This window comes from Polypterus senegalus, chromosome 10, assembly GCF_016835505.1.
Source record: "Polypterus senegalus isolate Bchr_013 chromosome 10, ASM1683550v1, whole genome shotgun sequence".
In the NCBI taxonomy this organism is placed as follows: Eukaryota; Metazoa; Chordata; class Cladistia; order Polypteriformes; family Polypteridae; genus Polypterus; species Polypterus senegalus.
The window spans coordinates 180,519,820-180,535,250 of record NC_053163.1 but is presented as its reverse complement, the minus strand read 5'-3'; the positions used below and the strand labels follow the sequence as shown (position 1 = coordinate 180,535,250).

Genomic DNA, 15,431 nt, shown 5'->3' with positions numbered 1-15,431 from the left:
GATAGATACTTTATTAATCCCAAGGGGAAATTCATATACTCCAGCAGCAGCATACTGATAAAAACAATATTAATTAAGTAAAATTGCAGTGCAAGTTAAAAAAATGTAAGAGTGCAAGGCAGGTATAACAGTCAATAACATTGTATAATAATCTTAACGTTTACCCCGCCGGGTGGAATTGAAGAGTCGCATAGTGTGAGGGAGGAACGATCTCCTTAGTCTGTCAGTGGAACAGGAGCAGCCATATTATATCCAAATCCGTTAAGTGTACAGTTCTGTCTAAATGTGATAAAAATCTAAACAATACAAAACTAATTGCCAAAATTAAAAACTAATAGATATGAAAATAAAACAGAAATGTCTTTGCGAAATAAAAATGAGATTTTAACTAAAAATACATGATGAAGGAAAACTAAAACTAAACTGAATTTGCAAGTAAGGTCAGAAAAAAATACAAAAATAAAAACTAATACAAAAAGGCAAAACTATAATAACCTTGGTTTGAGCAAGTCTGAAACATATCTATTGTACATTTAAGAACGTATGAAATTTGACAAACATAAGAATATCATTTAGTTCATGAGGCTCGTTTGTTTAACTAACAGCTAACCTGTCCGAATATCTCATCCTGGCACTTCTTAAAGGTAGTCAAGGTTTCTGCTTCAACTGCATGTCTCGGTAGTTTGTTTCAGTTTCCCACAGCTCTTTGCGTAAAGAAGTGCTTCCTGGCTTCATTCTTAAATGCACTCATGGTGTCCTTGTGAGTCTGATTTACTATTTAGTAGAACGAATTTGGCCTGATCAATGCTATTGATGAATTTTGAAGACCTGGATTAGTCCCCCATAATCTCACTTTTACTTGAGACTAAACCAGTCAAATTCCCGAAGCCTATAATAATAATAATAATAATTCTTTCAATAGCACTTTTCTCACTACTCAAAGCACTTAGACAGAGGCAAGCCACTTTAGCCAACACTAATGTGTAGCATCCATCTGGATGATGCAACAGCAGCCATTTTGCAGCAGTACGTTCACCACACATTAGCTATTAGGTGGTGAAGTGGTGAGAGAGATAGCCAATTAGAGACAGGGAATGATTAGAGGGCCAGAATGCCTACGGGATACACCCTACTGTTTTTGAAGGATGCCCAGGGATCTTTTATGACCACAGTGAGTCAGAACCTCAGTTTTACATCTCGTCTGAATAATGGTGCCATGTTTACAGCACTGTGTCTCTGTCACTGCACTGGGGCATTGGTATCCACATTCAGACCGCAGAGTAGGCAGCTCATTAACATCTCTTCCAGCAGCAACCCAAGCTTTTCCTGGTTGGTCTCCAATCCAAGCACTGGTCGGGCCTGAACACGCTTAGCTTCAGGTGGATGATGGCTTCTGAAGTGAAGGTGGTATGGCTGCTGACTACAGAACAGGTCATGTCTTTATGTTCTGGGACACTCTTGGTTGCTCTCTTCTGCACATTTTCAAGTGCTGTTATTTGTTCCTTGTAGCATATTAACCAGAACTGCACACAGACCTCCAGATGTGGCCTCACTAGTACATTACGTAGACTAACAAGTCGAAGTCGGTGATTTGTTTATTTGTGGGGACCCAGGAACACACCCAGCCTTGACCCAGCATGCACACACTCACACACAGAGGCAGTGATAAATAATCATGAACGTATTAATCAAATAATGGAAAAAGAGCACACAATAAAAGCAAACCCACGTATCCTCCTTTTCCCGACGGTGATAATAAGTTACAACACAGCATAGCAAACAATAAACACTAACCACAATGTCCAAAATAGTCCAGTATGTCAGGGGCAGTTGATGATGGATGAGTGAAAGAAATACCTTGTAAAGAGCTCTCCAAAAGGAATGTGAAGTTTTGTCCTACCTGTTCCTGATGCAGTGTGAGGTGATTAGGCGCACTTCCCAGATGAAGATGTATCCAATCAAGAGAACTCACAGAGACAAGAAGGCACAGGACAGCACATACAGTGCATCCAGATGGAAACTGTAATCCAAGGGACGACTGGTAATCCAGTTGAGTGTGAGAGGCGTATGAACAAACAGACGGATGATTACAATCCCCCTGGTGTCTTTCAGGTTCCACTTTAAAGGCACTGCTTGTTCAATTTTCTTCCCAGCAGTCAGTGTGCCCTACAAAGCTGCCCAATAGTGTTATACTCCCAGGGCCGTTGGAAGATATAGGGCAATTTTTGCTACAAGCACAACGTCTTTCCAGGTTTACAGTTTTTATGCTAAAACTTAACTTATACATTTGTGCTTCTGCATATTAATTAGATAAGGAGAACATTGTGTCAACTGTCATGGACACCAAGCATCGGTTGGAGTTCCGGCTGCCTGTGGGATGGATCAAGATTCCTTACCAAATCAGGAGGTATAATTAAGGGAACAGGGGGAGACCACCCGCATGGACTGTTTACTCCCCCAGTACGCTAGGTGTCAGTCTTCCTGATCTACAGTGCCTGCAAGGATATCTGCAATGCAGGCTGGGAAACTGAAGTCCCATGAGACAGCCTTTCTGGGTGCTTCTAGGGGGAGCTGCAGCCACAGACTGGCCTTACTTAAAGGAACTTTTGCCTGACACGGAAGTGTTTCCCACAGGCAATGCCGAAACATCAGAATTACTCCTGGGCCCTGGCATAAAAGGGGTCTGATGCCTTACCTCAGGGAGTAAAAGAGTCAGGAAGAGAGGGATGAAGCTCACCTGGGGAGTGGAAGGAGAAGAAGAAAGAGAAGGAGAGAAGAGAATTGTGTGTGGGTGCTACTGTAAGATTTAAAAAGATTTTGTTGGTAAAGGTATTCACTAAATTAAATTATCATTTGAACCCAGGACTTGTGTTGGTGTGTTTGAAGGCTTGGGGCGAAGTGGCGCCTCCTACTCTTCAAACAACATAAACTCCTAAATCTGTTGCAGAGGTTGCTTTCTGTAAGACAGTGTCTCTTATCTTGTATTTATAATTGATGTTTCTTTAGCCCATACGGAGCACTTTGCTTTTTCTATGCTGAACTGCATTTTCCTGCAAGTGTTTGCCCAGTTCACAAACTTGTCCAGTCCTTCTCGAATTGTTTATGTTGCCTCCTTGATTTCTGATACTCTTCCAGTTTCAGAATATCAGCTTGATATTCTTCCACTACACTGGAATCTACACCATTAATTTTAAACAGAAAAAGTTAACAGTCTAAGAACAGACCCCCGAGGGACTCCACTGATGACCTCACAGCATAGGGAGCCTTCACCTCTTATCTGTACACTTTGCCTCCTGCAGTTAACCAACATGAGATCCAGTTTTGTAGGTTAGCTCTGATGCGTGCAGCTTCTAGTCAGAATGAATTTTTGGTGTGGGACCGTATCAAAGGGCTTTTGAAAATCCATGTGAATTATGTAACATGTCTCTTGAGAGGGGTGTTAAGAAGAATTAAGTGAATTCAGCTGGACTCGAAGATCTAGCAAATCATCTGAGCCGTTTCTTGAACGTTCTTGTTGGCCAAACTATTTGCTAGGAATTTCTCTTGGCATTACATCCATACATGCAACAAAGTAAATACAATTTACAGCACATACATACAATGTATGACACCATCACCACATTACATATAAAATGCTGAATAATAACATATTGTCCATCCATCCATTTTCCAACCCGCTAAATCCTAACTACAGGGTCACGGGATAACATATTGTACAAAACACAAATACATATACACATCAAAGAGAAACAAAATGTATCTTTTATGATGAATACACTGAAATATGACAATAGAATGGAAATGTTTCAAAATAAGTTTTTAAAGTAAGAGTCATCTCTACACAGTGTGTCACTTTGGTGTCCGCTGTGGTAATGATTTGCTCAGTTTTATTCCATCTAGTAACCACACTTTCTTGTTTTTCTTCTAGAGTCACAGTAGTGGTGGTGACAATATAAAAGAAGCTCCCAGTAGCCCCCAGCCTGTGGCCATTGACAGCAGCTCACCCGTGAGTATATTCTTCTATCCAGCAGATCATGCAACTAACAACTAACCCTAACCCTAACCCTAATTTGTGAATTTCCCCTTGGGATTAATAAAGTATCTATCTATCTATCTATCTATCTATCTATCTATCTATCTATCTATCTATCTATCTATCTATCTATCTATCTATCTATCTATCTATCTATCTATCTATCTATCTATCTATCTATCTATCATATAGTGTCCTTCACATCTATCTATCTATCTATCTATCTATCTATCTATCTATCTATCTATCTATTAAGTTTGAAAAGTTTGGGGTTTTCCCTTCAACTGTTTTTTAATGAAAAAATAATTTTGTGTCATATGAGAAAGCAATTTGTGCTTCACCTCGGGGTAGTGCATAGTGCAAGTGCTGCTTCTGGGTAAGGGATAAGTTGACATAAAGAGGTTGTAACAATGGAGAGTCAGCAGCAGAAAAGGGTGGAAAAAGAATGAAGGATCCAGATGAAATCACAAAAAAAAGGCAATGGATTTTGTATATCGAACTCACTTCCTTACAATGGCAAGAAAAAGTAGGCAAATCCTTTAGAATTACCAGGTTTTCTGCAGTAACTGGTTATAAACTGGGATCTGATCTTCATCTAAGTCACACGTATAAACAAGCACAACATGCTTTTGCTAATGACACACACACAGTTTTAATCTTTCATGTCCTTATAGCGGGTGTCCCAAAATTCATGCAAGATTTGAATTTGGCGCCATTTGTGCGGTAAAGTGTTGCCAACGAAAAAAAAAGACAGCATGACAGTTCACAGTTCAGGGTTATTAAAAATGGAGCGCTACACAAAAGAACAACGCGTTTTCATTGTTGAACAATATTTTAAAAATAATGAAGGTTTGGCAGCTACAGTTCGCAAGTTTCGTACAAAATATGGTCAGAATAGTGATTTAACTTCATAAACTTTTTTGAACAAAATCATCTTCAGCGATGAGGCTCATTTTCATCTTGATGGCTTCGTTAATCGTCAAAATTGTTGCATTTGGTGTTCAGAAAATCCATGAGTGATTGTTGAGAAACAAATGCATCCACAACGTGTCACTGTTTGGTGCGGATTTTGGGCTGGTGGCATCATCGGACCATTCTTCTTCGAAAATGCGACTGGTCAGGCAATAACAGCTAATGGTGCTCGATATCACGACATGATAATCCAGTTTTTTGTGCCTAAATTGCAAGATATGGATGTGGACGATATGTGGTTTCAACAAGACGGTGTCACATGCCATACAGCCCAAGAAACAATTCAATTACTGCATGAGTCATTTCCTGGTTGTGTAATTTCCCGTTTTGGTGATCAGAATTGGCCGCCCAGATCATGCGATTTAACGCCGTTGGACTTTTTTCTTTGGGGTTTTTTGAAGTCTAAGGTTTATGCCATCAAGCCCACGACCCACGCCTTGAAGGAGGAAATTGAGCGCTGTATCAACGAAATTCAGCCACATTTATGCAAAACGGCCAATGAAAATTTCGACAAAAGAGTGCGTATGTGCCAGCAAGGCCGTGGAGGCCATTTACCTGATATGCTATTCCATACATAACCCTATACTGTATACTTTATGAATCAATTAAAAATGAACAATTTTTAATTAAAAACCTGTGTTCTCTATCAAAATTACTTCTTGCGTGAATTTTGGGACACCCTATAGAACACAACTGTCAAACATAGTAAGAAAAAGTAGGTGAACTCTCGGATTTAATAACTGGTCAAACCTACATTGGAAGCAATAACCTCTAATAAGTGCTTCCAGTCGCTAAAGATCAGACCTGCTCAACGTTCAGGAGTAATTTTGGATCATTCTTCATTACAGAACTGCTTCAGCTCAGCCATATTCTTAGGATATCTGGTACAAAGAAAAGAGTGGCAGGAATGATTTACAATAGCAGAGTATCTGCAAGAGTAAAAGGAAGGTCTATAAAATGGTAGTGAGACCCGCTATGTTGTGTGGTTTGGAGACGGTGGCACTGACAAAAAGACAGGAGGCAGAGCTGGAAGTGGCGGAATTGAAGATGCTATGATTCTCGCTCGGAGTAACAAGGATAGACGGGATTAGGAATAAGTGAGTATATTAGAGGGACAACACAGGTACAATGGTTCAGTGACCAAGTGAGAGATGATGTGGGCATGTGCAGAGGAGAAATGAGGGGTACATTGGGAAAAGGATGTTGAGGATGGATCCAGGAAAGAGGAAAAGAGGAAGGCCAAAGAGGAAGTTTATGGATGTAGTGACGAAGAACACAAAGGCATTCGGTGTGACAGAAAATGATGTACAAGACAGGGAGAGATGGAGACTGATGATCCACTGTGGCGACCCTTAAATAGGAGCAGCCAAAAGAGGAAGAAGAGTTATTGTCCTGCTGCATCATCCACCTTCTGTTGAGCTTCAGCTGGTGGATTGCCACCCTTACATTATCATGTAGGTTACCTTGACAAAACCTTGGAATCCACATGCCTCTTGATCACGGCAAGCTTTCCAGGCCCCAAAAGCGAGCCCAAATCATGATTCTTCTTCCATTTTACTTCACCGTTGTGTTGATATTTCCATGTTAGTATTCTATTCTCTTGTATATGTACGGCTGCATATTCTTTCCGAAGAATTCAACTTTAGCCCACAAAACCTTTTCCCAAATGAGTTGTGGAGTGTCAAGGTGGCATCTAGCAGACTTGAGGTGTGGAATGATGTTGTTTTTGGAGAGTTTTTGCCTAGATGTCCTGCCATGGCCATCATACCTGTTCAATATTTGGCATATGGCAGGCTCATGAACGCAATGATTCCTTCATGACTTTAGCTGTTACCTTGGGATTATTTGTAACCTCATTGATCATTCTGCCTTGTGCCTTTCAAATTGTCTTGGCTGAGTACCCACTTCTAAAGAGAGCAGCCACAGTGCTAAATCATCTCCTTTTACACACGATGGGTCTAACTGTGGACTGATGAATATCTAAACTCTTTGAAGTGACTAACCCCTTCAAGTTTTATACAAATCAACCATGTTTGATTGTAGAACTTCTCAGATTGCTTTGTTGGCAAGGCATTCTTTACATCAGCAGATGCTTGTTGTACTGTAAGTAGCAAACGCAAAATGTTTCAGTCTCTTTTATAGGGCAAAGTATCCCTAAGCCACACCCCCCTCGTTTCATTGGTTGCACTCCAGGTTTGCTAATTTCTGGCTCTGGTTAGTTTTTGTTGAAATCATCAGCTTTGGGGTTCACAGAGTTTTATCCAACCTCCACTGCAAATGTTTCAATGATGTGTTCAGTATATACCACAACAATGTAATAATATGTGCATTCTTAGTTAAATTAGATTGTGTTTGTTCATTATTGTAAATAAGATGAATGTATGAGACCATATTTTAGTTCAAACGTATACATAAAGTTATTTCCAAAGGGCTTGCATTCTTTTTCTTTCCACTGTAAACGCTAAGGAACCTGATGTGTAGACGTGCTGCCCCTTGACCAAGAGGTGAATGTTCAGAATGTGCAGCTGGCACAGAAAATGGAATCGCTGCTGTACTTTATTGGTCACAGGGTCACCTAACATTCACATCCTTCAGATTGGGGAGGAAACCCACACAAACGTGATTGAGCAAGCAAATTTCACACCGTTAGGGACTGAACCCTGGACTCTGGATCAGTGCCAACTACTCCACTGCCATGCCAACCCTGTTTTATAGCCATTATGATAATTCTATTATTTAAATTATGCATGCATCCAATTTTTAATCTGTTTGAGTCAATTCAACATTATGGGATGACAGAATAAATAAATAATAAATAACAGAGTACCATGCAGGCTGTAAGTGTAAAAGACAGATGGCTGTTAAACACCAAACAAAACAAACAAAACAACCTTATTTACAACATACACACACCTGAATGCTTTGTTCCCAGATTTGCTCATTATATATAATGTGAAGTGCCATTTTTAATTACTTTTTTCAAAATTGATTTTAGGTGAAGATTACTCCCCTAGGGAAGGAGACTGGGGTTTTCTTACAGACGGTAACCACAGAAACTGTTACCTCAGCAACCACTACACATGTTACCAAGGTAACTGTCTTTTATGATTTGCATGGAAGCAGATTTTTAAGCAATATGTTATTACTGGCTCAGTTTCCTGTAAAAGAGCTTATAGGTATTAGGTTGGGAGGGTAATTCTGTGAAATAATACTTGTTTTGTATTTCTTCATGTGGTATGTCATATAGCAATAAAAAATATGTGAACCCTTTGAAGGGTGGCACAGGGCGTAGTGGTAGTGCTTCTGCCTCGCAGTTAGGAGACCTGGGATCGCTTCCTGGGTCCTCCCTGCGTGGAGTTTGCATGTTCTCTCCGTGTCTGTGTGGGTTTCCTCCCACAGTCCAAAGACATGCAGGTTAGGTGGATTGGTGAACTTAAATTGTCCCTACTGTGTTTTTGGTGTGTGTGTGTGTGTGTGCCCTGCGGTGGACTGGCACCCTGCCTGGGGTTTTTTTCCTGCGTTGTGCCCTGTGTTGGCTGGGATTGGCTCCAGCAGACCCCGGATCCTGTAGTTAGGATATAGTGGGTTGGATAATGGATGGATGGATGAACCCTTTGAATTAACTGATCATAAAAGGTGATCTGATCTTCATTTAAGCCACAAACATAGGCAAATACAATGTGCTTATGCTAATATCTCACAGACAATTGTAATCTTCCTTGTCTTTATGGAACAGTTACAGTGTGCTGTGGAAAAAGTAAGTGAACTCTGGGATTTAATAACTGGTTGAACGTCCTTTGGCAGCAAACAAGTTCTTCCAGTAGCCATGAATCAGATCTATACACCATTCAGGGGCATTTTGGACCATTCTTCATTACAGAACTGTGTCACAAAAAGCAGACACAAGAGTCATAAAAAGGTTTTGGGCAGCCACCCGTGTAATTTGCCCTGGCTGCAAATGGGTAACTTGCTAGCACTAATGTGCTCAGAATGGAGTCCAAAACAGAACTGTCTAGATTAGTCAAATATGGCGGCTTTAAAGGCAATAAAAGGAAGTGAAGTAAATGAGGATAGAAGCGGAAGGGTCCTCTTCCATAGGCTCAGGCATGGATGTGATATCATCAAAAGGGCCAGAACCGGAAGTGAGATCATCAGGGCCAGGCGGAATTTCTCATAAATGGTCTGCAGGAAAATGAGAAAAAAGATCAGTGCACTCCACCACCCCTTGGTCTGCCATGGAATTACTCTCATTTAGACCCTTTAGCTGCCTTCCACACGCAAGTGTTTGGCAACTGCTTCCGTTCAACATTATCGCTGGAATGTCTGGTGTGAATGGCTCTCCTGAGGTCATTCCACAGCATCTACATTGGGTTAAGATCTGGGCTATAATTGAGCTACTCCAAAAGGTGGAGTCCTTTTTTTTGGAAGCCATCCTGTAGTAAATTCATTTTGATGTTTAGGGTGTGACAGAACCACTAGGGGGCATGCCAGCCACCTAACCCAACACAGACAGACACAGGAGGCACACTTACAAAACACGAGTGCTTTTATTTCTTTTTCCTCGCGGGAAATGCCTTCCCCGTTCCCACAAGATACAACATGCACAAGCACAAGCATGATATTCCTCTTTTCCTTCTCGTTCTGTCTTTTCTCCTCCTCGGCAAGCTTCATCCATATTCCACCCAACTCTGGCTGAACGAGTACTGCCCGCTGGCCCCTAATATAAGGTACCCGGAAGTGCTTTAGGTGCCCGTCGCCCCACTTCCAGCAGCACTTCCGGGTGTGGTGGAAGAACCGTCCACTCAGGCTCAGAAACAGCTGCAGTGCCCACTGATGGCACCTCCGGATCCCAACAAGGCTGTAGACAACTCTATCTCCCATAAAGCCCTGTGGGAGTCCGAGACACTGCTGCAACCCATGGGGGCTGCCATCTAGCTTTCCAGGGGAGGTAATGCTCTGACCAGGCTTGCTCCCCTGATCCTTCCAGCGAAGAGATGTCCCGGCCAGGTAAGGATCCTGGCCATCTGTGACAAGGGTTATTGTCCTCCTAAGCTTCAGCCACCTTGACATTATTCTGTAGGACACATTAATTAATAATAACTCATGTTAAAGATGAGACAAAAGCCACAAAAAATAATTGGGGCAGCCACCATATGATTTCTCCTGGCTGCAAAATGGATGAATTTTTGGTACAGATGTGTACCGGTTCGAGTCCAAAACAGAACTAACTGGTGATTTTGAGATGGTGGGTTTTTAAAGTGCGGCAGAGAAAGTGACGTCATCGGGTTTGTGACCAGAAGGGGTGTCTTCTGGACCGGACGTGACTTCATGGGGCTCCTGACCGGAGGTGACGTTGTAGAGGCCAGGCAGAATTTCCCATAACGGTTCTTCAGTGGAAAAAGAGAAATAATCAGTGCACCTTGCCAACCCCTGGTCTGGTTTGGAATTACCTTCCTTCAAGTCCTTTAGCTGCCTCCCATGCGCACAGGTGTGACACTCATATTTGTACGGCGCTTTTCTCACTATTTGGTGTTCTCTAGGAAGGAAGCGAACCCACAACCTCCTTACTGCAAGGCAGCAAGTGCGACCACTGCAAAATTTGAAAAACTTGGCAAGTCATTTGCACCTCGATGATGGCAAGCTGTTCTGCCCCAAGGCAACAAGGCAGCCCCGAATCATGACACTCCCTCCGCTGGGATGATGTTTTCATATTGTTAGGCAGTGCCCTTTTTATGCCATATGTGTTGCTGCACAGTCTTCCTGAACAGTTCAGTCTTATGGCTGGTTTATACCTAACGCTCAGAATGCTTACGTATACGCACCATGGTTGCCATGCGTCTTCTGAGCACATCGTCAGAAATTAATGCAACACATGCGCAAGTTGCAGCACCAGCAAAAACATGAGTGGGGTGTGTGTTCAAGTTTTGGTACGTGACATCAGCATCGTTGTTTAATATCAACATGTGACAGCAAGCCACAGTGAAGCTCCAATAGGATCGATGTGCGGGCTTCAATGTTTGATGAATAGTTCATGAGATGGAACAAATCATCAGACTTAAATGCTAACATGCGAATGTCTTCATGGTGCTTGTCTTCATCCATTCCTCGCATAGGCAATACAAGCTTCACATACTCCCCATCGTATCGACATTCAAGTCTCACATAGCATCTTCTGTGTCGCTGTTGTCGTCTATTTTTTTTTTTTGTTTTCACCTTCGTAACAGCATCAGAATGCAAAGAATTTTTATCTTTAATATCTTTCTTCCCTCAACTCACAACACAGCAAAAACGGACGATGTTTTGTCACCGTGATGATTTCTCTCACATTGCAACCTGGCAGAATCCTCCAGATTTACTTAGAAGTACACGGACAAATATAGACAGTATGCAGTGGCCTCAAACACACACGTCGTGTAGCTTTCAGTATATCAGTCCACAAAACATTTTCCAAATATTGCAGTGTAGAGTCAAGGTGGTAAGGAGCAATTTTAATTTTGGAGAGCAGCAGCTTCATCCTTGGTGTCCTGCCACGAAAAAAAAAAAGTTCCTGCAGCTGCATCTTCTACGGAATTATTCAACTGAATAAAATTAATTTTAGCAAGAATGATGACATGCAGATGGAAACTGATATGGGGTGAATTTCACCCAAAAATGTTGGGAAACTTTTTCTTCAAATGGTGGAGTGGTGGCTCTGAGGTAGGGATCTGCACTGGCAATCGGAAGGTTGCCGGTTCAAATGCCATAAATGCCCAAAGTGACTTTCCTTCATTGGGCTCTTAACCTGCAATCGCTCCTTCCTGGGTATGACATTAATCTCCATCCAGCCCTGCATGTAGGCCAGCAGGGAAAAACCTGGAGGTTGGTGGCAGAATTGACACTCCAGCCACCATAATAAAACCTCCCACTGTTCCACCCCATCTAAACTCGTGTGGTGCTGAGGTGTCACCCATCACATGGCTGCACTCGGGCCCTAATCTGGGGTCCTGAGGTGGTTTGTCATGTGGTGGGTGCGGCAGTGCACTGTATCACCACCTGCTCCTAACCTCTGTCCTCACTCTTTTCTTCAAAGAGAGAAGTTTATTGTAGTAATATACTTGAGAGATGCACCCTTGCAACTTCCACATGTTTATTTTAATTTTTGTAGACATCGTAGAAGAACTTCATCCAGAAAAAGAGGTTCTCTAAGAAAAAAAAACAGGCACGTGGAATACGTCGCCAAGCCATGTTATATTGTAGTACTTTGGGGACCTTCAAATCTTAATTTGTGATATTTTGGAAGAGCAAGCTCCAGATTGACAAGCAATGTTATACTGAATACCCTGCACTTGTCAAAATGTTTAGTAAATGACTGTACTTATTCGTTTTCTTTTTAATTGGCGTAACTACAAATATGTCTGCCATCCTCTCATGAATGTTGACACAAGGATTTTGACGTAAATGCCAATTGGCTGCTATTTATTATAGGCATGCTTGCCCTTTTTATGAAATTTATGTTGTTAGAGGGCCTTTAGAGAATATTCAGACTACTTCACTTTTTTCCCATTATGTTATGCTGTAGCCGTATGCTAAAATCATTTAAATTCTTTTTTCCCTTATCTAGCAGCACTCTATACACCAGAATGAAAACAGGATTTGAGGAATTTTTACAAATTTTCTACACCTTGTTTGGATTTCACATTGTTTGGAATTCGACTGATTTCCCACAATTACACACATACCTGTCTATAGAAGATCCCAGAGTTCACAATTGACTATGACACTGCTAGAAATTTTTTTCAGGAGCCGGGAAGTTTTTAGAAACTCAGGGATATTTGTAGTATTCCTACCGCAGGAACTCGGGCCAATTTTGTAGATCCTGGAACTTTTTTTAGCTCCTCCTCCAAGTTATGTTCCTTTTGTTCAAGCAGGAACTATCCTGGGTGGGGCTTATGGTGATGAATTGTGCTGATTGGTTGACCACAAGCACTGCCGGCAGCTTACCTACCTGTTAGTAGTTTGAGCTTTGGGGAGTTGTCAGTGAACATGGAGTGCTGCACTTCACACCACATCACTCAATAGCCTCCCCGGTGAAGTTATAATCACTTCAAAACAATAAGGTGTGAGGGTCACCCTGTGATCTCCTGAATGCGTCTCACTTTGCACTGCATCACTCATATTTTGCACATCACATATTTTGTATACAGGCTACAGTTCTTGTGTGGTGGGAATGCAACACAAAGATGTGGCCAGGAACCACTAGTGCCCCAGGTCCTACATTGTATAGGAAATCATTAGTTCCTGTGCTGTGGTTCCCTCCCGATTGTATGTGGTATTGGGGGTCACTTGACCAGAAGGGGTGGTCTGCCTCTCTGCTGTTCTGTTCTGACATTGGTGGGTTGTCCTTCAGGCGCATCCATTGTTCATCCTAGACATCTGACAGAAGGAAGAAGAACATCCTCTGAGCTGCCTAGAATTCTTGTTTCCCTGTATGGTAATTTTACTCCACGCTCAGTTTATCTGGGGGGTAAACTGTGAAAAGACAAATGTGCTAATGAAAGAATAAACGTGAAACACAAGCAAAGTTTTAGAAGTTCTGCTCTCATTTTCAATTGGTGTATTGACTTTAGACTTTTATTTGATACCTTGCAGACAGTGAAGGGTGGCTTCTCAGAGACCCGGATTGAGAAGAGAATCATAATCACTGGAGATGATGATGTCGATCAAGAACAGGTAAGACTGCTTTGGCAGGAGCGAAAGCAAGTGACGTGAACATGCAATATGAGCTAGTGCAACACCCACATCTCCAACACCAGAAATTCCGGACTCTGTCAAACAACCAGACGGCGTCAAGACATGGTCATTTTTAAAAGTGACTAAAACTCAAATTTCGATTAATCAGGATGACAGGAGAAATCAAGAGCATGTTTGCTGGTGACCAATTTATAGTTTTCTGTGTGTTAGAGTAGCTTGACAGCAGTGTGCTCAAAATGCTGGATCAAAGTGTGACCGTGTCTTCAATGGAGACAATGCCTGTTTCTGTTCAACCATCCGAACAAGTATTTGGGCATCCTAGGGAAGATATAAAAATAAATAACCAGACTGATGTCAAAATTGGGTTCTGCAACCCCCAAAACCTATACTCAGAAAGGCTATTTAATTAACGGGACTCAAGGAGACCAATAAAAAATTACAATAAGAAATCGTAATCTTTTGGTCCCTTTCCATTAAATCTACATTTTCTCATTTATGGCTAAACAATTATGCCTGAAAACGGTACATGATGATCAAAAAGCAAGCATTTACATTTTGTAATTACCTATCTGACATTTTCTAACTTCTTGTTCCTCGTCATCTTTTCCCTCTTCTATCCATGGAATTCAGTCCTGCACCTCCACCCCAGTCAGACCCTTTTCCTTGAAATCTCCTTTTACTTTATCCAACCTCATCTATTCCTTCCTCCTCAAATTCTCGTCCCCTGCACTTCCAATCCCATCACTCTTTTGCCCACATATTCATTGGCTTTCCTCACCACATGTCCATTCCACTTCAGTCTACTTTCCTGTATTTTTGCTGTACTTTTGATTGCCTCATTTCCTATTTTTTTCTCCTTTGTAACTCCTCACATCCATCTGAACATCCTCATTTCTGTCACATCTAACTACTTCTTCTGCACTCCTTTTTATTGTCCATGTTTCAGCTCCATTGCTGGCCTTATCACCTTTGACCTTCACCTTTATTCTTCAATCACATGTTACTCCTGATATTTTCTTCCAATTGTTCCATCCACACTGCACTCTATGGGTTATTTCTGCATCTAATTTTCAATCTCAAACTGTCGTACTGGTGTTGTCCCTCTAATATACACATTCCTAATCCTGTCTACCCTTGTTACTTCAAACAAAAATCATAGCATCTTCAATTCCACCACTTCTAGATCTGCCTCCTGTCTTTGTGTCAATGCCACCGTCTCCATGTCATACAACATAGTGGGTCTCACTACCATTTTATAGACCTTCCCTTTCATTCCTGCAAATGCTCTTCTATCACAAATCACTACTGCCACTCTTCTCCATCTCTCTGCCACAATCTCTATTGCTCTTAAATATTGAAAGAAGTGTATGATAGATAGTCAGACATACAGAGAGACAGACATAATTGTTCGGAAAGAATATGCAGCTGCACATATACAAGAGCACAGAATACCAACATGGAAATATCATCCCAACGGTGAAGTAAGATGGAAGAAGAATCATGATTTGGGCTCTCTTTTGGGCCTGGAAGGCCTGCCATGATCAAGAGGTATGTGGATTCCAAGGTTTTGTCAAGGTAATCTACACATAAGGGTGGCTCTCTGCCAGCTGTAGCTCATCAGAAGGTAGATGATGCAACAGGAAAATTACCTTTTTTCTTCTTTCTGTTGCTCCCATTTAAAGGACGCCACAGTGGA

At 41.6% G+C, this 15,431-nt stretch overlaps 1 protein-coding gene across 8 annotated transcripts in view; it reads left to right on the top strand.

Annotated features, from left to right (window-relative positions):
• LOC120538390 (band 4.1-like protein 1) overlaps nt 1-15,431 on the top strand; it is a 329,511-nt gene that overhangs the window by 299,179 nt on the left and 14,901 nt on the right. For all 8 annotated transcript variants that reach the window (XM_039767891.1, XM_039767892.1, XM_039767890.1 and 5 more), the window contains 3 exons: nt 3,929-4,006; nt 8,001-8,096; nt 13,634-13,714. In XM_039767891.1, coding sequence (XP_039623825.1) covers nt 3,929-4,006; nt 8,001-8,096; nt 13,634-13,714 — 255 coding nt within the window. The remainder of the gene's footprint in view (nt 1-3,928; nt 4,007-8,000; nt 8,097-13,633; nt 13,715-15,431) is intronic.